The 24720-nt window shown below is 44.3% G+C and overlaps 1 protein-coding gene across 16 annotated transcripts in view; it reads right to left on the reverse strand.

Annotated features, from left to right (window-relative positions):
• Nucleotides 1–24720, reverse strand: part of MGA (MAX dimerization protein MGA) — a 95547-nt gene that overhangs the window by 58888 nt on the left and 11939 nt on the right. For 15 of the 16 annotated variants that reach the window (XR_012159449.1, XR_012159450.1, XM_073348691.1 and 12 more), the window contains exons 2-5: nucleotides 16399–17548; nucleotides 7488–8415; nucleotides 7030–7117; nucleotides 6738–6833 (exon numbers count right to left, since the gene is read on the reverse strand). Coding sequence is in view for 14 of the 16 variants with exons in the window: in XM_073348691.1 (XP_073204792.1) it covers nucleotides 6738–6833; nucleotides 7030–7117; nucleotides 7488–8415; nucleotides 16399–17462 (2176 nt within the window). In the remaining 2 variants the exon portion in view is untranslated. Of the gene's footprint in view, nucleotides 1–6737; nucleotides 6834–7029; nucleotides 7118–7487; nucleotides 8416–16398; nucleotides 17549–22940; nucleotides 23071–24720 lie in introns of those variants that run through there. The other variant, XM_073348687.1, reaches the window with a different exon arrangement.

Below are 24720 nucleotides of genomic sequence, written 5' to 3' on the forward strand. Positions count from 1 at the left end.
TGCCACAAGTCCTCCTTTTCTTCATTAGTATGAGAAGCACTATATAAAAATAAATTTTCTTAGTAATTGAATAGAAAAACGAAGTGAAAGAAGTAACAATTGCATAGAATAATTCAACAGAGCAAGCTAGTAGGTACAAAGGAATTTCTAGACTCTTATCCCCTTCCAAGTCCCCACGTGCTTTTCCTCTAAGAAAACTTGCAATGGTTGGGATAAAATAAAGGTATACCAATCATAATAGTCACTTTCCCTCACTTTAAGCAGCAGCAGAAGGGGGATACTAAGTGAACAAGTCGATCAATAAAATGGTTCATCTGGAGATGTATAGCTGAACAATTTAGGATCTAGGTAATTAAAGTGACCTTTCGTATGTGCATGATCATTTAAATTTAAATGTGTACATATTGTGCTGTGGAATTTTTTTTTCTGAGAAGCCCCAGACTGAACAAGCTTGGGGAAAGTCCCTATCTCATCCCAGAATACATCAATTCATGTCAAGATTAAAAATGACAAGAGATGAATTTAACAACAACAAACAGAACAGAGTTCTCTTGAAGCCTCCAAATTAATGAATCCCAAGCAAGATCTTTTCTTTATTTCATGTGTAACATTCATTTCCTCACAACCATGAAACTGATAATCTGCATGAATTCTGAAGATTATTTTTATTGGTGGGATTGAGGTAATACCCAGAGAAAGAACAGTTACTGTACAGTAACTGTGGTTCTTTGAGATGTTGTAATCAAGTGTGAATCCCACTGTAGTTGCACGTGTACCACATGCACACTACCTGAGTCCTTTGAGTAGCAGTGTCCTTTAGGGCCACGTGTGTGCCTGTGCCTTGTTGCATGCCTGTGTGAAGACATAAAAGGCAGTGGCCACCACCTTTCCTGAGTTCCCTCGCAACTCGAAGCCAGTGACAGCTGAGGATTCCAAAAAGCAGGGATGAAGGATGCGTCATGGGATCCACACTGACTACAACATCTCAAAGAACCACAGTTGCAGTAGGGGAAGTAACCTTTCTTTTGGAGTACGTGTGAGTGGATCCCACTATAGGTGACCAGCAAGCAATATCCTTTCAGGATGGTGGGAAGAAGGCGTTTCAGCTGCATCCATTAATATAGTAACTGAAGAACTGCTCTCCCAAGCTTGGCACCAGACTTGACTGCTAAGCCCAAAGTAAAACGCTTGACAAGGTCAGTGGTCCACAGTGCTGTTTTGCAGATTTCTGATATCAGCACATTACTGAAGCAGGAGAAAGATGTTGCTTGCGATCTGGTGGAGGGAGCCTTAATGTTGGCTAGGAGAAGTACATCAGCCACCTGGTAACACAGTGAGTTGCATTGTGTTATCCATTTTTTATTCTATGTGAAGAGGTGGCCTGACCTTTAGAATGCCTGGCTAGTGCCAGAAATACACTGGGAGACCGTCTGAACAGTCTGGTCCTGAATGTAATAAAGCAAGGACCTGGACACATCTAGCATATGCAACTTCTCTTCTCCCAGTGTGGAGTGTGGCTTTGGGAAGAAGACTGGTTTAGATTAAATTCTAAGACCACCGTGAGGATGAATTTTGGATGAAGTTTTAGCACCACAATATCCCTATGCAATGTTGTATACAGAGGTTCAGCCATAAGTGCTTGGCACTAACTCACTCCTCTAGCCACAGTGATAGCCACTATGAAGCCTGTCTTTGGAGTGAGGAAATATAGGGAGCATTCTGAAGGAGGTTCAAAGGGAGGCTTCATAAATCTAAGGAGGATGATGTTGAAGTCCCAGGCAGGAGTAGGTTCTAAGACTGGTTGGTAGGTACGTAATAGCCTTCTGAAAAATTTTGATAATGTTCAGTGAGAAAAGACCAAGCAAAACAGTTCAGGTAAATGGCAAGCTGAAAATGCTGCAAGGTGGATCTTAATAGAACTGAACGTTTAAGTGCGATAGTCAAAGATCATCAATACTGAGGTCTGGACCAGGTCCAGGCCATACTGGACTGCCCATATAGAGAGTCTCTTCAATTGAGATGAGTAAGTCTTCCTGGGCAGTCTCTTCCTGCTCTGTATCAGGATTTCCTATACCTGTAGGGAGCGTCTCTGTCTGCAATACTCAACCAAGCAACTACCACACTGCAGGCACAATGACTTTGCGTCTGAATGGACTATCTGGCAATGGTGCTGGGAAATCAGATCTGGCCAATCTGGGAGCTGGATAGGCAGCAGAATGGATATTTGTAAGAGGTCTGTCAACCAAAACCATCTCAGCTACTAGGGTAACACAAAGACAGTTTTGTCTTGTTTGATTTTGGCTGTTACCCTGGGATACAGAAGTCCTTGGGATCACTGCAGAAAGAAAGCATGCAGAGGCAACCCCAGGCTTGTGCCCGGTCTGGAACAAATCATCTGGCACTTGATGTTGGTGGCAAACAAGCCTATCATAGAGGTCCCCCAACAAAGGAATATCAGCTCTCTGAAGGACCTCCGCAGTAATCACTCATGTGTGGTAAACAGATTATCTGCCAGGTTGTTGATGACACCCAAGAGGTGAAGAATGAATGGTTTATCATATGTTGGAGCGACCAGAACTTAATAGTTTTCAGACAGAGGGGAGGCCAAGTGTGCACTCCCTTGGTTGTTTACACAGTGCATCACGTACATGTAATCTACCAAGGTCCGCACTGTGTAATTTTGAAGGAGAGATAGGAAGGCCATGCAGGCTAGCCTGATGGCTCTAAGCTCCAGGACACTGATGTAGTGCCCCATGACTTTAGGGATCAGGTCCCTTGTATTTGTGGACAGCCCAGGTGGACTCTCCAACCTGTCCCTGATGCATCTGTGGTTAAAGTCATTGTCAGGGAGCAAAGAACAGTACCCTTCCATGCACTTTTTTGGGTTCCTTCCACTATCTCAGTTCCGAGATGACATGGTGAAACTACAACCTTCTTGTTCATCTGGGGTATTGTTGAGAAATAGATTCACCAGAGACAGAGCTGAAGGGACTACAGGTGAAGTCTGGCAAGCAGCAACACATACATGCTTGCTACATAGGGCCAGCAGACCCATACCATAGCAGACTTTGACTCCCTCAGGGAACTGATGGGCAAGATCCACTGGGAGAATAACATGAGGGGGAAAGGAGTCCAGGAGAGCTGGCTGTATTTTAAAGAATCCTTATGGACGTTACAGGGCAAACCATCCCAATGTATAGAAAGAATAGTAAATATGGCAGGCGACCAGCTTGGCTTAACAGTGAAATCCTTGCTGATCTTAAAACACAAAAAAGAAGCTTACAAGAAGTGGAAGATTGGACAAATGACCAGGATGAGTATAAAAATATTGCTCGGGCATGCAGGAGTGAACTCAGGAAGGTCAAATCACACCTGGAGTTGCAGCTAGCAAGAGATGTTAAGAGTAACAAGAAGGGTTTCTTCAGGTATGTTGGCAACAAGAAGAAAGTCAAGGAAAGTGTGGACCCCTTACTGAATGATGGAGGCAACCAAGTGACAGAGGATGTGGAAAAAGCTAATGTACTCAATGCTTTTTTTGCCTCTGTCTTCACAAACAAGGTCAGCTCCCAGACTACTGCACTGGGCAGCACAGAATGGGGAGGAGGTGACCAGCCCTCTGTGGAGAAAGAAGTGGTTCGGGACTGTTTAGAAAAGCTGGACATGCACAAGTCCATGGGGCTGGATGCGTTGCATCCGAGAGTGCTAAAGGAGTTGGTGGATGTGATTGCAGAGCCACTGGCCATTATCTTTGAAAACTCATGGCGATCTGGGGAAGTCCTGGACGACTGGAAAAAGGCTAATGTAGTGCCCATCTTTAAAAAAGGGAAGGAGGAGGAACCTAGGAACTACAGACCAGTCAGCCTCACCTCAGTCCCTGGAAAAATCATGGAGCAGGTCCTCAAGGAATCAATTCTGAAGCACTTTAGAGGAGAGGAAAGTGATCAGGAACAGTCAGCATGGATTCACCAAGGGCAAGTCATGCCTGACTAATCTAATTGCCTTCTATGACGAGAGAACTGGTTCTGTGGATGAAGGGAAAGCAAGGGACGTGTTGTTCCTTGACTTTAGCAAAGCTTTTAACACTGTCTCCCACAGTATTCTTGTCAGCAAGTTAAAGAAGTATGGGCTGGATGAATGGACTATAAGGTGGGTAGAAAATTGGTTAGATTGTCGGGCTCAACGGGTAGTGATCAATGGCTCCATGTCTAGTTGGCAGCCAGTATCAAGCGGAGTGCCCCAAGGGTCGGTCCTGGGGCCGCTTTTGTTCAATATCTTCATAAATGATCTGGAGGATGGTGTGGATTGCACTCTCAGCAAGTTTGCAGACGACACTAAACTGGGAGGAGTAGTAGATACGCTGGAGGGTAGGGATGGGACACAGAGGGACCTAGACAAATTGGAGGATTGGGCCAAAAGAAATCTGATGAGGTCCAACAAGTGCAGAGTCCTGCACTTAGGATGGAAGAATCCAATGCACTGCTACAGACTAGGGACCGAATGCCTAGGCAGCAGTTCTGCGGAAAAGGACCTAGGGGTTACAGTGGATGAGAAGCTGGATGAGAGTCAACAGTGTGCCCTTGTAGCCAAGAAGACCAATGGAATTTTGGGATGTATAAGTAGGGGCATTGCCAGCAGACGGAGGGACGTGATCGTTCCCCTCTATTTGACATTGGTGAGGCCTCATCTGGAGTACTGTGTCCAGTTTTGGGCCCCACACTACAAGAAGGATGTGGAAAAATTGGAAAAAGAGTCCAGTGGAGGGCAACAAAAATGATTAGGGGACTGGAACACACGACTTACGAGGAGAGGCTGAGGGAACTGGGATTGTTTAGTCTACAGAAGAGAAGAATGAGGGGAGATTTGATAGCTGCTTTCAACTACCTGAAAGGGGATTCCAAAGAGGATGGATCTAGACTATTCTCAGTGGTAGCGGATGACAGGACAAGGAGTAATGGTCTCAAGTTGCAGTGGGGGAGATTTAGGTTGGATATTAGGAAAAACTTTTTCACTAGGAGGGTGGTGAAACACTGGAATGTGTTACCTAGGGAGGTGGTGGAATCTCCTTCCTTAGAAGTTTTTAAGGTCAGGCTTGACAAAGCCCTGGCTGGGATGATTCAATTGGGGATGGGTCCTGCTTTGAGCAGGGGGTTGGACTAGATGACCTCCTGAGGTCCCTTCCAACCCTGATATTCTATGATTCATTGCAATCAGGAATAATTCTAACCTAAGTAATAGCAACTGCATCGACAGGAACCTGTCCTTTGGAAGGTATGCTCTTGCTAACCCAAGTTGATCAGTGCTCTTATGAACTCATTCGGTGATGGGATAAGATGATTTTTTGTAGTTCACTATGAGACCTGGCTGAGAGAACATATTTCAGGCTTGCCACCATGTCCTGCTGGGATCTGCCTTCCCACAACTGATCATCCAGGTAAAGGTATACATGAATGTCTTTCCTTCTAAGATGTGCTGCTACTACCTTTGGACACCTCATGAAGATTCTTGGTGCCATGGAGAGTTTGAATGGCAGTACTTTCTACTTGTAATGATTTGGCCCACCATGAATCTGAACTATTTATTGTCAGCTGGGTGGATGATTATATGGAAGTACGTATCCTGTACGTAAAAGTTAAGAGTTAGAAACCAGTCATGGGCCTGAAGATGTGGGATGACAGAGGCAAGCGTTACCCTGAATCTGAGATGACGCATGTATTTGTTCAATCTCCTCATATCTAGGATAGGATGAAGACCCGCTTCAGGATAAGGAAGTGACAGGAGTAGAAGCCTCTTCCCTTGTACTACCCCACCTACCTAAATGAAGTAACAAGTCTGCTTGTCTTTGTAACATGCAGTGTTGTAGCTGTTTCAGTCCCAGGGTATTAGAGAGAGAAGGTGGGTGAGCTAATATCTTTTACTGGACCCACTTCTGTTGTTGACTGAGAAAAGCTTTTGAGCTTACACTGAGCTCTTCGGGTGACCTCTCACCAATAGAAGATGGTCCAATAGAAGATATTACCTCCTTGTTTGTTTGTAACAGGCTTTTGTGAGAAGGGAAAGGGTATGGAGTGGGAAAGTACAGAAGAGCCTTAGGATACAATGTCTAATGCCCATTTGTCAGTTGTCCCAGTGGAAAGGGGCCAGGCAGTTGCTGAAGGTGGAGAGAGGCTCCAGAATGAATGCAGTGCAACTCTTGACGCTTCTGTCAAATCTGCAGCCTCTGAGAAGGAAGTAGGTTAGCCAAAGAGGTGGGAAATGGGCATCCCCTGGAGCACCTTGTCCTCTTTCTTTGTCATTACTCTGATCGTTAACTCAAGGAGTAAGATAATGTCCTCGGTCTCTGCTGGGGCTGGTACCTATATGTTTTTCTATAGGGTGTCAGTATATGGTCATTGAGGGAATTGAATACCGTTCTCTGGCTGAAGTGCTCCATCACTGTCTGCTCCCTTCTGGTTTTGGAATAAATGAATCTCACTACCACAGACAGTAAAGGGAAACTGAAGGAGGGTTGCTGCAGCTCTGCCATTTATGCCCTCACACAGGCGCAAGAGGAAGCATCAGTGGCCACATCACACACTTCTGTTCAAAAGTCTCTGATTCCATTCACATGAGCACCTACAGTGGGATCCACAGTGAAAGATACTTGAAGAACCACCCAAACTCAGGTCCCCACTGTGGTAAGCACAGTATTAAAACACAGTAGGAAACAATTCCTGCCCCAGAGAGCTTTACATATATACCTTCCTGGAGACTAGGATGTATCACTTGCTTATGCCGCAAGGACTTCAGATCTTCCAAGAGTTCTTTTTCCAGCAAGCATATTCTTGCTCGACAACCTGCTCAGAGAATGAAAGATATTATTGTGTATGCAATGAGACTGCACATGCTATGCAAAATTCTGATACACTGTTCATTTAAATACTTATCTCCCACTGTATCCTTACACCTTCTTTTATCAAGGCCAAACCACCCAAATTCCATCCTCCCCCCCCCCTTTTTTTTAAACTATTATTAAAGGTTATTGAGTGTTACCTGGATCACTTGTAGCTAGCAAGGAAGTCTGCAGATTCTGTGATTCTTCTCCTCCAACTCTATCAACAGTGTGAATGTCGAGAGCTTCCTACATGCAAAAAGAGCCTCAAATAAATGTAAAATGCTTTAAAATCAAATGCTCATCTCGACACAAGCTAGACAGCCATATCATTAAAACAGGCTATTAGAGTGGCCTAATTATAGTGCTTTGCATTACTATGCACCAAACTCCAGATTCTAATCACTCATTCTCGCTGAGCCAGTGATAATCAAGATTGCTATGAAGGTAGAAAACGCAGACAGTGCTACAACTACAAATTTTTTAAATAACGTTTTCAGGGATCCCAAAGGAGAAAATTATTATTTTCAGCTTATGACCACTGAGAAGCTAAGTTAAGCCACTGCTCCTTTTGAGCATATTAAGTTTTATTGAGGACACTGAAGGAAGAGTGATTTACCTTGGATGCAAAGGACACAAAGAGGACTCCATCCACATCCTCAAGATCTGGCTTAACATCTGGAAGGATACTTCCTGATCCCAAGGAGGCATTCTTGCTTGTCACTGCATTCTTCCCTATGTTTTTAGGGGGTCGTCCAGCCTTGGAGATCTTTAGCTTTCGTGGCCTTCCCCTTCTACTTGGGCCGGATGACATAGGATTTTGATTAGTACCAGTACCCTTCTGGGACATGGGATTCCTTAGTACACCTGCTTTTTTTCTTCCAGCAACGTCTCTGGCTGAAAAAAGGCCACCTGTAGAGCTCCCAAGCTTGAAACTAGATGATTTAGATATGGTCCATGGTGCCTCTTTGATGGAACAGTATTTTTGTGGCACTTTGTTTCCAGAGTACTGTTTTTTCACAGCTACTTCCTCAGTTTCCATGACTGTGTGTAAGCAAGAGTCCTTATGATTTTCAAAACAAATAGGCAAGGAGTCCAATATTGCACTCACTGGGGATTTATCCTTCTTACAAGAGGAGAGCATGGTCTGTGGCAGCTCAGAAATCTTTACCGTGCTCTTGGTGACTGCACAGGGCTCTAAATAGACTACAGGCATCTTCCCACTATCCAATTTTAACATTTTGGCTTTGGCAACACCTGAAGGGTTGGCCAGCATTCGTTTGGTGGACCTGACTCCTGCATCTTTTCTGTCCATCTCACTGTGTTTTCTCAGCTGTTTCTCTAGTATGGGATCATTATCACTATTGGAATATTCATCTGTTTCCTCATCTGTGTCTTCCTGCTTCACAGTTATCCCTTCAATGCACACACTTGACCCATAATCATAGTCATCTACCGGCTCCTCTTTAATGACTACATTGAAGTGTCCATTTGGGTCCAATGGGGATGCTACCCGGGAGCTGCTTTCATAACTGCTAGCGATGGGACTGGAGAAAGTAAACAAGAACTTTACCACACAGATGAAAGACACAAAATTCAAAAAATATCCTGTCATATCAATTATATTTTCCTTCCCTAAAACAGATTCCTCAGTACTGCACAATAAATGGTTATCACAGTAGGAAGATACTACTTTAGCAGGACGTTGCTCCCTATAAGGAACAACACTTAGGTCAGCTGAGCTTGACAGTGACTTTAGGGCAACTGCTGCTAGTTAGGACAAGCTTTCATTTTTAGCATACTAGTTAGCATTCAAGAAACATCATTATGCCATCTCATATGTTTTTTCATCATACAGACTCCAGAGAATATAGTAATTTCTTATTTTAGGTAGCAGGACTCTCTCTTCTGCTCTTATACGAGAATCATATTTAAAAGTAACTGGTATTCTAACCCGTCCCATATGAAATCACCCCATCCATTTGGAAGCCACTGAGCCAGATTCTGCTCTCAATTACTCCAGCGTAAATTCAGAGTAACTCCACTGAACTCAACTGACTTAGTCTGAATTGAAATGGATATCAGTGAAAACAGAACTTGGCCAGACATTAGAGAACTCCAACTGTAGATGCAATTTCATTCTTATAAATAGTTCTGGGAGGTATTGGTTGCTTCCCATCAGTTTTGCTAACATTATCAAAATCTGGCAGCCAGCCATGGAGAAGAAACGCACCTGAAAAATATAATTCCACCCCCCACACAATACAGCTCAGAGAATGATAGTTGAAATTTCAGAAGCAAGCCTATAGGTAGGGCCCTACCAAATTCATGGTCCATTTTGGTAAATTTCATGGCCATAGGATTTTAAAAATAATAAATTTCAAGATTTCAGCTATTTAAATCTGAAATGTCATGGTGTTGTAATTGTAGGGGTCCTGACCCAAAAAGGAGTTGTTTGTGTGTGTGTGTGGGGGGGGGGGTTTACAAGGTTAGTGTGGGGGGGTTTGCAGTGCTGCGACCCTTACTTCTGCACCGCTGCTGGCGGTGGCGCTGCCTTCAGAGCTGGGCAGCTGGAGAGCGGCGGCTGCGGGCTGGGAGCCCAGCTCTGATGGCAGAGCCACTGCCAGCACCAGCTCAGAAGTAAAGGGTGGCATGGTATGGTATTGCTTCCCTACTTCTGTGCTATTGCTAGCGGGGCGCTGCCTTCAGAGGTGGGGGCCTGGCCAACAGCCACCGCTCTCCAGCCACCCAGCTCTGAAGGCAGAGCAGAGTAACGGTGGCAATACCGCAACCCCCGTAAAATAACTCTGTGACCCCCCTTTTGGGTCAGGACCCCCAATTTGAGAAACACTGGTCTCTCCTATGAGCTCTGTATAGTATAGAGTAAAAGAACACAAAAGACCAAATTTCACACTCCGTGATATGTTTTTCATGGCTGGACCACTTAATGATCTTTCCAAATGTTATTTGTACCATTACTAACGATTGTAAAGCGCTTTGGATAAAAGTGCTAATCAAAAAAAGCGTTTTTTTTTCCCTACAAATAAAAGCACACAATTCATATTTTAATATCAGTACTCTCTCCCCCGCCACGGCAGCCACCGAGATGGGCTGGGAAGGACAGGGTTCTCTCCCCCGCAGCCACCGCCCTGGAGATGGAGAAAGTTGGTCTCTCTCTGGCTGCTGTTGCCCTGCACATATTCCCCCTACCCACTCTTCTCACCCCACTGCCCCCTCCCACCTACCCCCTAGTCCCTCCCAAGGCCATCACCTCACCTGACATGTGCATCTCCTCCAGGGTTCAGGCACCTAATTAATGGAGCCACGCCTACATGGCTCCACTAATTAGGTGGGTGACCCTTTATTCTCTTATGTGTGGCTGCCCAGGCGTGTACCTTAGAAGGAACTATCCGCAGACCACCTGAATGGAGCTCGCAGACCAAGTTTGAGAACCTCTGGTCTAGTAGATTTTCAGGTTTCCCATACTAATGTGGGAAAGAGCACAATGCTAAACTTTAATTGGGATGGTAAAACCATTGCAAAGGAAAATTATGGTTAACTGTTCCTTAAGATATTTAGGAGTAGTTGCTGCCCATAAAATTTATGAGTTACAAAAACTGAATTAGATAAACCTCTGTCTTTTTAGAGAAGAAGAGAAAGGAATAAAATGGAAGGATTACATTTTTAAAAAGGGAGAGAGATATTTGTGGACAAGGAAAGTCAGAAAAATCTAAAGTAAAAAAATATTTAAAAAAACCCACAATTCAGAGAAACAGAGGAAAGGATTTCAGGGGATGGAAGGAGAGAGAAGCAAAAACATACTTTCTGGACAATGCAAAAAGAGACACAATATAATCCAAAACAGGAATGGCAGAGGGCAGTAAAGCCACAAAGTAAAGAGAAGGTACATCAAAAGTGCAGGACACAGAGTAAATTACATTTTTAAGCTTATTAGATGAAAAGTTGATTGGCAATACAGTTACGTATGGTAAAATACCTCTATATTATTGCTTTATTTCTTTAAAATTCATGGCCATGATTCTGGGGGGGAGGGTTTTTTGGGGGAAGGGGAGGTGTGGTGGCATCTGGGCTCATAGGCTTAGTACTTTAGTTAGGTGCTGTTTTGTAAATTTTTCAAGTCTTGAACACTTCATTCATGGAGATCTGAATATACACCACTTTTAATTGAGTAAAATCTTCTTCTTCCTAAAACACACTTGATATAACTAAATTTTTTACTCATTATAATAATTTAAATTACCATCATATTGATACAATATCAAATCATAAAGCAGTGGTCCCCAAACTTTTCAGGATCGCTCACCCCCCCCTTGCCCCCATCATAGAATCATAGAATATCAGGGTTGGAAGGGACCTCAGAAGGTCATCTAGTCCAACCCCCTGCTCAAAGCAGGACCAATCCCCAATTTTCGCCCCAGATCCCTAAATGACCCCCTCAAGGATTGAACTCACAACCCTGGGTTTAGCAGGCCAGTGCTCAAATCACTGACCTATCCCTCCCCTCCCTACCAGAGCTGGGCCGGGAAACAGCAGGGCCGGGAACGGAGCACCAGGGCCAGACGCTGCAACTGGGGGTGAGGCCAGAGCTGTGGGCAGAGAGGAGGTTGGGTGGCGTTCCCTCCCCACCCCTTCTGGGGACTGGCCTGGGCCGCAACATGGCCCCTACGCAAATATTCCTCCGTTCCCCCCCGAGGGGGGCATGCCCCATAGTTTGGAGACCATTTTCATAAAGAAATGTATGGGACACATATTTGAGACTCCCAATGCCTTGGAAGAATGCGAGAATTCTTGTGCAAACATGAAATGCAGCAATAAATGAACTTCAAAAACATGATCAAAATTCTCCATAAGGATGGTTCATTATGGTAACCTTCTAAAATAGGATTCCGATTCTTCTCAGAAACAAAAATGTCTGCAAATATTTTCTTCTTGCAATTTTTTTGTATATCACACAGCAATGAAAGTTAAAAGGATACTGATGGTATCTGAATAGACTTCAAACATTTTACAATGTACCACCAGTGAGAGAAGGATTCGAAAACCAAAGCCTTATCTATACTAAATCGCTTTGTAAACTGATTTCAACCCATCTTAACATAAAAAACAGATACTAGGCCAGCCACAAGAAAGGAAATCAGTATGCTCTCCACCTCAAAACAAAAGATGTTGAGATGGTCAAGCCGTTTATTTAAAAAAAAAAAAAAAAAAGGAAAAAAAAAGAAAAAAAAAAGAAAAGAAAATGTGGTTGTAAGGAGCCTAATGCGGGTGCTCCAACTGAAAACCAGTTGATGGAGACTAGGCTACCTTAGAATAGTCATATGCAGCAGAGACCTGAGAGATGTATTAGTAGGATGGCTTTTGGAATGACTGTGGACAGAGGACAACCAAGAGGTAGACCAAGGACTCGGTATGTGGGCTGGATATCAACGGACCTCCAAGAGACCAATCTGCACAACAGCCTGGCATATGATCATGAGTTTTGGAAGAAAGCTATAAAGTCACCGACCCTGAATAGGGAAGTGGCAAGAAAGAAAAAGCTTTTGAAACTGATTTTAAATCAAAAAGCTTTTGATTTAAGTAAATTAGTGGTAACACCCTGTGGTACACTATATCAATTTAAGTGTACCTTATATCAATTTAGCTTATGTTGCTATGGAATTAATTTAATTTTAATTAATTTAAATCGCAGTAAGGCATTCTTAAAACGAAATAAGAATATCCATAAGGGGGGCTGCACTGATTTAACTGAATCAGTTTCTAAGCAGATTTAATTAAGTTAGTACAACTTTCTCATGTAGACAAGGCCTGAGAAACAAGAAGTTGCAAAAAAAAAAAGTGGAATTAATAGCTAGTTACAATGTTGTAAAATAGATCCTTCCTTACAGTGTACTTCCTTTAGTTGTGAAATTAAGACCCCGCTAGATTTAGCAAAATATGATACTCCTTGTATACTCTAGTCCAGGGGTTGGCAAACCTTTTGTCCCAAGGGCCACATCAGGATTGCAAACTGTATGGAGGGCCGGGTAGGGAAGGCTGTGCTTCCACAAACAGCCTAGTCCCTACCCTCTATCCGACCCCTCCCACTTCCTGCTCCCTGACTGCCCCCCTCAGAACTCCCGACCCATCCAACCTCCTCTCTGCTCCTTGTCCCCTGACTGCCCCCTCCTGAGACCCCCTGACCCTAACCGCCCCCCTGGGACCCCACCACCTATCCAACCTGCCCCAAACCCCCACCCCCAACAGGCTCTCCAGGACTCCCACACTTATCCGCCTCCCCCCCGCCGTTCCCCATCCCCTGACCGCCCCCCAGAACCTCCGCCTCATCCAACCACCCCCTGCTCCCTGTCCCGACTGCTCTCCAGGACCCTTATCCCCCCCCGACCTCCTCCTTACCATGTCGCTCAGAGCAGCATGTCTGGAAGCCGCACTGCCCGGCCAGAGCCAGACATGCTGCTGTGCTGCCCTGCTGCCCAGAGGGCTGCCCATGAAGCGGCATGACTGCGGGGGAGGGGCCCAGCAAGGAAAGGGCAAAGGGCTACCTCCCCGGCCGGGAGCTCAAGGGCCGGGCCGGATGTGGCCCGCAGGCCATAGTTTGCCCACCTTTGCTCTAGTCAATACAGAAATTATGGAGATGTCCATCATGGCACCATAGTTAAGACTGAATTACATTTCACACTTAAAAGCAAATATCTGTTAATGTATTTAAAAAAAAAAAACACACACACCCTTTCCTTCCGAAATCACTCACATTTTTAAGTACTGAAGGAATTTTTTGAAAATTTACAAGGATATCCATTAATTAGTTTATGAGTTAAAATTATGTCTTTTAAGAAATGCAACATCTTGGAATATATATATTACACACACACAAAGTCCTGATCAGCCATAACACGTGCCATTTCTGCACAGCCAACAGTAAACTATGAAAAATGATGGACCGTAATTGATAGACAGTGTTTCCCCTTAACTGCAGGTCATGAGAATGATGAACAGATTTAATGGAAAAGGGAATGCAAGATTCTTGATACCTACAGAACATAAAAAAGATAGAGTGCAGCCATTTCTTGAATGAGTTATGGAAAAAAAAATTGAGAACTGGAAATATTCCATAAGTGAGAGAGTGAATGAAGATTATCATTCCTGTGTAGAAGGCAGATACTAAAAAACTAAAGAAAATGCCGGACAACGTTCTGAGAGTAGCACTAGGACTATGGCTACAAAACTATTATATAGCTATACATATATAGTGTCTTTAGTTTTTAATAGAAATGTACTAGCACAGAAGATAGAAAAAAGAAGAGGAAAACACTGTATATCCTAGTACAGTATCCCCTTTTGTATGAATTTTTAGTATGTTTTTGGTCTGAGGTGACAACTGTTCTGAAGAAGAAAGGAAAGTGTTTAATTTTCTCTTAAGACTTAAGATGTCCTAAGTCAGCAAATCTACATTATCTGTCATTGAAGAAGTACCTGTGTTGCTCTCTGTCCCACAGAGCTGAAAAAAAAAAAAAAAATTTCCTGATTCCAAAATAACAAAATACCTGGAAGAATTGCTTGTTGTTCATCTGTACATTTGATACAAGGGTTTTTTTTTTTTATCCCCAAAGAAACAGCTGGATTGAAGAAGCAAATTTTTCAGTCTGAACAAATCCCTTGAGAATATCTCCACATCACTTGCTAACTGATTTCTGTCAATGACAGAACCATGAGAAAGATCTTGCTGGCTTTAGGGAACTTAAATTTCTTGGAGAGAGAGAGAGAGAGCGCGAGAGGCCATTTAGACCAGATAAAGTAGTTTTGCCTACAATTATGCAGGACACTCCTACAGCCCCAAAAGAGAGAGAACTCAATAAAACCACTTGTGTCTGAATGCGTCCAGCTGCAAGATTGGGGTTTCTTATAAACTTATAACATTTTTCCAAAGACACCTCCTCCATGTTCTAATCAAAATCTTTTGGGACTTATGGTGGCCTGGGCTAAAGAGGAAGGATCACTTTTGAGAAAATTTTTCACAATCTTAGTTTGATTATTTTTTTTTAATCTGAATTTCTGAAAGGTGATATTGAAAATAAAGCAGCAAAAACACTGCAATAAGAAACACAATTGACCAACTCCTTTCCATTTTGGTCATAGGTGCTCTTAAAAATTAGAATCCTCTTACTCTAAAGAATTAGTTTGGATACAGGTCTCTTGACCTAGAGGTTCTCCTCAGGAGACTTCTGCCTTCTGTTTACGAATACATGAGAAATTTAGGAGAAACTCTTATTTGTCCTGCCTCAAAACTGGAAAAAGTTGCAAAATAAATATAGTAATAATTCCCTTGGTCCCCACGTGATTCCAATATTCTCGTGAGGTATTACTGCTGCAGGGTTCCGGCGGCCTTATGGGGTGAGAAAACTACCACTTCTACAATTATTCATTGCTGCCCAGATCAAGGACTACCTTGAAGGAACTGAGGAACATCTTCTGCAGAAGCAAAAGCTGAAATTAGGGAAGGAGCACTGATGTTTGGGAACCATTCTTGGTTCTAAAAGGCACTGTATGTAGTAGTCTCTACTGCAATGGGTTTACAGTTATGCCACATGTGGGACAATTTTTTCCTTAACAGTGACCTTTCACTATTATTTTGATTGTTCACTGGTAAACTAGTGATATGAGCTATTGGCTACTCTCTGCTGCACTGATTGGCAGAGAACTAGCAGCAAGCCCAGTAAGGTGGCAGCCTAGGCTCTGGCACATATGCCAAGGAATCTGAGAGGAGAGAAAATCAGATATACCTCATTCTGTAGGTGCCAGCTATGTCAATAATATGCTGGCACAAGCAGATTGAGAGAATGTGTAGACCGTTCTGCTGCTTTACTTAGGGAAACCAGTGAAAAGTGCGGTAAGATGCAGGACTTGACTAGGCTGCACTAACACATGCACACATAATGGAAACTGTTAGGAACACAGAGGTCCACTTGGTACAGATCATCTGAGAGTATGGGCTAAACTGCTCTGCTACAGTGCTAAGAGAAGCCAGTGGAAGACGTCAGAGAGTGGTACGCTAGGTAAGACCACATGAATACATACGCTTTATGGGAGTTGGAAGAAGAGTAGATTCAGCACACAGGTGCCTCAAAGGAAGATGAGTAGGCTCTGATTACTAAAAATCTGATCTATTTGAAGTTCCCGGCAGTTTATGAGATGAAATTTTCATCCTCTAAATCTCTTTGTTGCGGAGAACACTGATCCCCCAGCTTCTCTCTCAAATAGTCACAGTAAATGAGTCAGAGTACAGTACTGCAGCAGTCCAGCAGAACGAAGATGAAATATCCAGATCAATGGATGCCCACGTATGAGAAAAAAGACTTTCTGTAAATCCAAAATGTTCTGGAACATCAGTTCAACCAAACTTTGGTTGTAAATCCATCTTCCCCCCCACTGCCAAAAAACACACCATTTGACATTTTACTGGGAGTCCAGCCCAACCCAGCCCCCACTAGCCAAAAAATGAAATGTACTCCTACCTTTCAGATACCTCTTGTTTTAACCTGGGCATATCACTAAGAGGCAGGTCTGCATCCAGGAAATCCAGGAAGTCCCGTTCTGCATTAAAGGATTCTTTCTCCAGATCAATGTCTGATGGATTCTGACCACTAAATGAAGAATCTAGATCTCTCTGCTGTGACTCTAATCCATCGGTTTCAGTATGGCGGCCACGATTGCTGGGAGAACTGGAAACACTACCTCCTTCATGCTCCGAGCTACTATTTTGCTTCAGATCACGCTGAGGTCTACTGTTCAGTCCATCATCTCTGAATCCTTTAGCAAAAGGGTTGTAATCTATCTTTAACTGGGTAATCTGGATGTTCTGATAGGCTGTCACTGCAAAGAACTCTGTCTGTGGGAAGGTGAAGGTGTGTACATCAGGACCATTCAGCTGGATAACCTCTGTGGCTTTGTCTGCAGGTACCAGGTGAAGCCGTGGCAGATAGCGGTGCATAGAGTGCAATATGATATGACCTTCTTGGTCCAGAGTATTGTTGGTAAGCTTGAGTTTGTAGAAGGATACCGGCTGGTGCATCCAGTACTGACCAGTGGAGGGTGATTCTGGATGAATAAACACCCGCCCCAGAACATGGGGTTCTGCCTTCCCACTGGGCTCCCACCAACGACCATTCCATTTATAGCGGTGATTGTCCACAGGAGAGATGTCCATGACTAGGATGTATTTCAGATTGGAGTCTAGGCCTGTAATCCAGTACCGACAGTATGGGAACATACGCCTCCCCTGTTTGGTCAGAATCATCTCTGTGCTGCGATGGTAGAACTCATTCCACATACTGTTGTTGTCCAGGGTGACGGTGATGCTACCTGAGGTACAATCAGCTGGAAGGCAAGTCTTTACTTTGGATTTTACTGGAGTTGGCACGCTACTGGTGAGAGTACAGGCATCCCGGTTTGCTACTAGAATTCCTTGATCAGCTTTACCATTTCCCTGCTGCTGTTTCAGGATGACAAAAAAAGCAGGTGCTGCACCAGACACTGTCCCACTGTCCCGGTTACCCAACACAATTTGTTGTTTCTCCATGATGATAATGGGCACTTCTGTAAATTCTTTTAAATTAACTGCAAATTCGAAACGGTTCCAACAGCCTTTCCCCTGCGTTCACCATCCTGGAAACAAACAAACAGACCCAATTAGCACTAATCAAACGCAATATACCAAAAAATACTCCTCCCTTTACTTGAAGGAACTGGGTCACTACACACAAAAAACTACATTAAAAGGACATGAAGGTTGCAAAGTCAAGCACCTAAAGTTATGAAATGCCAGAATTAGTGTTGTGTGGGAAACTAATTTGCTCCCCTTTTGCATATGTACAGTTGTTAATTACATGATCACACACTATTTTTTCCACAGGACCCAAAGCCTCATGCAATGCACAGGATGGACTGTACGCCTAGGATGAATCAGGGTTATGCAGTGGAGGAGACAGTTGTCTGTAAGATCCTGGCCTCAGTTTCTTGCAGAAATTGGAATATGTGTAGTGAATGATGCAGGGAATTGCAGGAAGAAAAAGAATGGTCTCTTGGTAAAAAGGGGATTCTATGCCGGCCTCTACCAGAGAGTTCCTATGTAATGCTGGACAAGTAATTTAAATCAGACTTTTCAAGGATGGTCATTAACTATGTTTCTCCTTTTCTAGGAGCTCAGTGTGAGTCCCTGTTCTGTCTGAGTTGCAGAAGTGCTGAGCACTCACAGCTCCAACTGAAGTCAATGGGACCAATGTTTTGACTATATAAAGTGGTTTTAGTGCCAACTATTCTCAAATATCAGGCACTAATCATCTCGAATTGATCATCCAAAATTAGTAGACACTTTAAATCTTACTCTCTGTGTGCCTCAATTCTCTATCTGCAACATGGGGATAATACCATACCTCACCTCACAAGAGCATTCTGAAAATAGATTCATTAATGTTTGTGAAATCATATACTACTGTGATAAGTGCCATAGAAAAGCCAATGAGAAAATAAAAAAATTGGTCTTCAGAGCAGGGTTGGAAAAGTGTAAAGTCAATAAGGCATTGTTGTGTGTCAGAATTAATGACAACTCAAGATTGTGGAATTCGAATAGCGTGCAGTAAATAAGGCATGGAGCCACCTACTGACAATAAGAATAAAACAAAACATTGGGTATCTACTCATTAAGCGAGCACCATCTATCTTGTGCACTGAATGAGGTAGCATCCTATAAAAACAGATACTATGTGTTCATGTAGCTACAGATTGTACCATAATGCATATGTAAAAAGGGGGCAAATTAAGGTCACAAAGGCAACCTTAAAACTGACATTTCCTAATCTCCAAGTGCTTGATCTTGCAACATTAATGTTCTTTTAACATAAGAAATTACACACAAAAAACTAAGATTTTTAAAAAAGCAAACTAAGGAAAAAAAAACAAACAGAAATATCGTTATGTGGAATCATACTGACTCCTACACATGGATTAGCAGCCAGTTGGAAACATTTAGATTCACCACACAGACCTCTGCTACTAATGGTGGTGAACAGATAACAACAGTAGGTTAACATCCTCTGGGTAGAACAGCCACTAAAGGGGGATGAGACACTTTGCCAGTGCATTGCACAGATATCTGAAGACGATAGAGGAATGGTGAATGTCTAGAATCTTGGGTTTCATTCTAGGTTCTGAGGGCGAGTTTGGCCTAATGGTAACAGATCCTTCTTCCCTGATCATCCATGCTTGACCCCTTCTTGCTCTGTCCTTTTGCCTCCCTCCCCTCAGCTCCTTGTCCGATCTCATTCTCCCCTCTTCACTAAGTCCCAGCTCAATCTACTCCCTCTGCCCTGTTGGTTCAGACACTCTCTCCTCTTCTTTTCAAGTCAAGATGAAAGCCTCAGTGCCAGCAAAAAGGATACTGAGAGAACAAGAGAGAGTCTACCTGCTCTCACTTAGAGCCCATTGCCACAGAAGTCCACAGCAGCCAGGAGTACACCTAGTGTAAACAGAATCTTCAGAGAACTTAGCTGCCAAACTCTAACATGTTGCTACTAAGTATATGCAAGCTGAGATTGGGGAGGGTTATAACTTTGCCAAATTTGGATATTTTTCTACACAAAAACAGCAAGAGGCACATCCCTCCACAAAGGCAAGTCCATGGCCAAACCTCAAGTCTCTGCTCCAAAGCAGAGAGGTGCATGCTAGGTCTGTGTCTTCTGAACAAAAAATTTTTTTTTTTTTTAAAGTCTGGGGAAAATGTTGGGGTTTTGCTTAACCTCATTCTTGGAAATGGCAGAACCACTTCTGCTGAAACCTTCCACAAAAATTCAGCCAAAGCAGGCAACCAGCATGGAAATTTTCAGCCAAAACTATTAAAGAGTGGCAAAGTTATAAACAACTAAAAACAGAGGTCTTATGGTGGCAAGCATCAGGCAACCTCAACTATAAGGCAGTGCTATCAGTTCTGCCTAGAATAGTGTCACTGTAAGATTATGAGATAGTTATGCAAATAACGAAAATAAGGAGCCACTGTCCTGCTGTAATTACTCCCACAGTTATACATATATAGGGAATGCAAGAGACCCTATCTGCATATTCAAGATTTTACCTTTCTACTCGCCCACTACTCAAATGTCTTATCATTTTGAAAAACATTTTTTTTTTTTAAATCGAAAATCCACAAGCGAGCTTGTCAAATTTTATGGTCATTTCCACCCTATCATCACTTTGTAGATGCCAATGGAGTTTTTTAAACTTTATTACAGAACAAAAACTGAACTTCATCTTGATATGGTGTCATTCCTATACTTTTAGTTCAGCCCATCTGCTTTTCAGATTCTAGAGAACACATATTTGCAGCTTTCATAGTCCACACTAAATATCAGGGTTTTTCACACTTACATTAAATATGTAAGAAATGTAGTGTGGTAAAATATAATACTAACTCAAAATTCATTCTATTATGTACATGCATGGTCTGAAGGAACCAGAACAAGGGAGTGGAGTTGAGGTCACTAGCACTAGTTCACTTGGGGAAAGTGATGTCTCTGCCAGACACTTTCCTCAAATCCAAACATACTTTATATAAATTAGATATTTAAGAGCAGTTTCTTTAACTGGTATAACACTGATAACTGTTGTTTGTAATCTGATTTCAAGGGTGGCAAAGGTTAGAAAAGTGATTAAGTTATATCTTTCCATATAACAGATCAACTCCTGGTGTTTCTGCTAGTGGAACTTTATAATACAGAGCAACTCAGTGTGTCCTGACTCTTCAACAAACCCCGCTCCAACAAATGCAGGGACGCAGTCTCCCTCCAAGAATAACCAGCTGCAGACCTCAATCCAGAGTAGGTGCATGAAATTGCATCAATTCCACTGTTTTTGAAGACTGATGAACTTGTACAAGGGGGAGCAAGACTCGTCATATGCAATATAATAGGAAATGTCTCATTAATTGGGATGGCTGTGCCTGTGTTTCAAAAAGGGATTAACGAACTACAATAAGTTCCAACAAACTAAAAAAAGAGAGAACTAAGTGTACTACTTCCAACTTGTGTTATTCATATTTATCAGAAAATACTCAAAACTATTCTCAGCTTCTGATTTAGCAAGCAATCTCCCCTTCTCCACCCACACATATTTAGATAATTATATACACAAAAGCTAAATTGCTGAACCACTGGACTATAAATTTCCATTTCTCCTACACAATCTACTAAAATGAAAACAGCAGATTTCATGTATGGTGTATTTCCCAAACTGCAAGGTTCCCAGACTTTTCATGGATAATCAGCATGCCCATGCCACTCATGTGAAGAAGCAGAGCCAGAAAAAAAGACAGTCAACCCCAAATTGTTCATATTCTCCTTTCATAAAAGGAATTTGTTTTATTTATAAATGCAGTAGTAACAAAGTTACATTTAAGTTTGAGGATACATTTTCATCCTGGGTATGTTTTCAGATACTTAAGTTTCAACTTCTTGTGGTTTTATGTTTGGTTTTTGAAGGCACAGGAAGATGAAGAATGGATAGTGTAGGGGGTTTTCATGCATTAAAAATTTTCCAGATCCTTTTGGGGGATTGAATAATACAAAACCTAATTGCTTTTCAAGTTTTGCGCAGTTGTGTTGTGAAAATTTTGCCCTGATTCTGCAATAAGATCTGTGAAAGCTGACTCCCATGAACACACAAAAAAGGATAGGAACCATTGTAAAGTGGATTAAGATTCTTATACAGAAGATACTAGAGAAGTGCTAAGTGTTAAGGCCACATATTTGAAAATCACATGCCAAATAAATAGTTTACTAATCTACAAACAGACAACAGGTGCTAAGACCCAGAATTCCCTATATATGACCTTGTACACGTGTTCAATCCATGCCACCGTTTTAGGACACTTCTCACATGCACATTCACAGAACACATTCATAATAATACTGTGCATTTTATCTACATGCTCAATCACAAATCTCTCCCAGTGTCCACAAAAGCAAATGACAGTGGGAGACTGGCAACGACCTGAACCTCACAGGCCCTGTAATGGCAGGAGCTGAGAGTATTTATCTCCAGCTGCCAATGAGAGCCAGAGAGATGAGCCCAATGACAGCAAGAGATGTGCGCAGAGCGCTGCTGTTGAAGTCAGCGGGAACATTTGTTCCTGGCTGCCGCAGGGTGGCTGAGTCGGACGGCGCCGCGCTGCAGCCCGGCACACTCGGCAGCACCTCGCTCTGCGAGCCCGCGGCTGGCAGGACTGGCGCAACAGGTGCCGGCCCCGCACGGAGCTCAGCGGGAGCAGGTGGCTTCTCGGCCAGAAGCTGGTTGAGCAGACGCTGCTTTCTGGGGCGGAGACTGAATGCCCGGAGGCCTCGGGTCGGCGAGGCTGGGTTTCCCGGCGGGCGGGCGGGCGCGCGCTCATCGGCTTCTACCAGGAGTCGCCGCGGGCAGCGAAGGCGCAGCGGCCCTAACCCGGGTTTTCGGGACGGGGAAGATCCACAAGCTCCGCCTCACTGAAGGCCAGCGCACAAGCGGGGCCCGGCAGACACCCCGCGCTGACCTCTACAGCCGCCGCCGATTGACCCCGTCATCAGCGGGGCCTGGAGGCCCTGCCCACCGGGCAGGGGGAGGCCACAGGATGGGAGGCGCATCGCGCTGCAGCTCAGGCCGCAGCAGTGGCGCGAGCGGGCAGCTGGAGCCAGGCCCGCTGCTAGCGCGCAGGGCCTGGCCCACCCCCAGACACTCGAAGGCGCTTCGCAATTGCAGCCCCCGCCTCCCGCCCTGCACCGAAGAGGACACGGTGCGAGGAGCCGCGCCACGTGCCCGCTACAGCACAGGGCCGGCCGGCGCTTCGCGCTGTCACGGGGGTCTGGGGCAGATGCCTGCGCACGGGCCCTGCAGCCTCGTGGCTGCGCCTGGTGTTAATTTTCGCAGCTGGCACGGCCAGCAGGAGGCGCATGAGAACCTGCGTGCACCACCTCGAAGGCGGGGCCCGGCAGTCCCGGTCCTGGCACCCCCACCCCCTCCCGTTCACCGCAGTTACCGTGCGCCGGAGAGAGAGGGCTCCCCCCCTTCTCTTCACACGGACCGTGTGTCTACCAGCTGGGGGGAACGTGCGTGCGCACCCGCATGACGTCACGACGCTGCACTCCGCGCAGGCGCACTGGTGGCTCGCGTCTCCCCGCCTGGCCGCCCACCCGTCACGTGCCAGGGTCGGGCCCCCCCCAGACATTGGGCCCGGGCCTACCCCGCCCCCAGGCGAGGAAGGGGGAAGATTCTCGAAGAGAAGCCGTCGTAGGGCCCCTGCACGCGCTGCGCCACCCCCGGGGAGACGCTGCCATCGAAGCCCCGGCCAGCTCCCGTGCCCCCCGCCGCCGGAGTCATCGCGCCACTCGAGGCTCCGGAGCTCGCTGTTCCCCGCACTAGAGAGCGGCCGCAGGCCGGCCCCCATCCCCTGGGCGCGCCCCGACAACGAGGGGCCGCCTCTGCAGACGGAGCTGCCCCTCCCCCTACACAGGGTCTAAATCTAACCCCGGCCGGCCCCCTTGCAGAGCTCAGCCCGCTGGGCGCCCCACTTGTCTCCGGAGCATTTACTGGGCACAGAACTACTGTCAAGTCAGGCAAACATGCAACAGAGACAACTATCATACACTGCAAGGTCACAGAATCATAGAATATCAGGGTTGGAAGGGACCTCAGGTGGTCATCTAGTCCAACCCCCTGCTCAAAGCAGGGCCAATCCCCAATTTTCGCCCCAGATCGCTAAATGGCCCCCTCAAGGAGTGAACTCACAACCCTGGGTTTAGCAGGCCAATGCTCAAACCACTGAGCTATCCCTCCCTCTCTTCTGTATGTATTGAAACACTGCTCCTGTACAGGTCAATACAAATTTGTGTTAGGCTGTTTTGTAGGGCTCTCCAACAACGTATTTCTTCCAGGGATCACTTCTCTTAAAAAGCATATTCAAAAAGGGGTGAGGGGCCAGCATAGCCCTTGCTGCATGCCCCAGAGCATTCTTTTCTAACAAATAGCTTGTAAACCATGTTTTAAATTAAAAATCATTAGCCATTAACTATTAATCTGATGGCAAATATCTCACGTCGTCTACTTTTGTATTTTAATCTGTATTTGCATGACCTACAATTGCACATCACACACTGTAGGCATTAAAATTCCAGTCTATATTATAATTATCTATATTTTATATTATCTAAAAATTCTCCTAGGCCACCTCAAGGCTGGAAGTGCTTGGGCATCTAGAAGAAGCCAACATCAAATTCTGTGATCAAGAACAAGCCAAGTGCTTGTGAGTATAAAGCCAGCAAAGGAAAATTTTAATAGGTGAAAACCTGTTTAATATCTGAAAAAAAAATTCTTAGCTTTAAAAACTAGGGTTAATAAAATACACCTTGATATATTTTATCTGCAAAACTTGAACAGCCCTAAAAAAAAAAAAGTGTCAACCTGGTCATTTAACCTTAAAAACACTAAAAGAAAAGGAGTACTTGTGGCACCTTTAGAGACTAACCAATTTATTTGAGCATAAGCTTTCGTGAGTTACAGCAAAGTGAGCTGTAGCTCACGAAAGCTTATGCTCAAATAAATTGGTTAGGCTCTAAAGGTGCCACAAGTACTCCTTTTCTTTTTGCGAATACAGACTAACACGGCTGTTACTCTGAAACCTTAAAAACACTATGCTCACAGCCTCAGAGAAACAGGGTTATTTATTATAGGGTGCCAAAAAAGAAAGTTGAGGGAACCTAACGGATAGTTCAATGTCAAGCTACCAAAGCACCAGCAACCTAGACATTTGCATTGAATAG

This window comes from Lepidochelys kempii, chromosome 6, assembly GCF_965140265.1.
Source record: "Lepidochelys kempii isolate rLepKem1 chromosome 6, rLepKem1.hap2, whole genome shotgun sequence".
In the NCBI taxonomy this organism is placed as follows: domain Eukaryota; kingdom Metazoa; phylum Chordata; order Testudines; family Cheloniidae; genus Lepidochelys; species Lepidochelys kempii.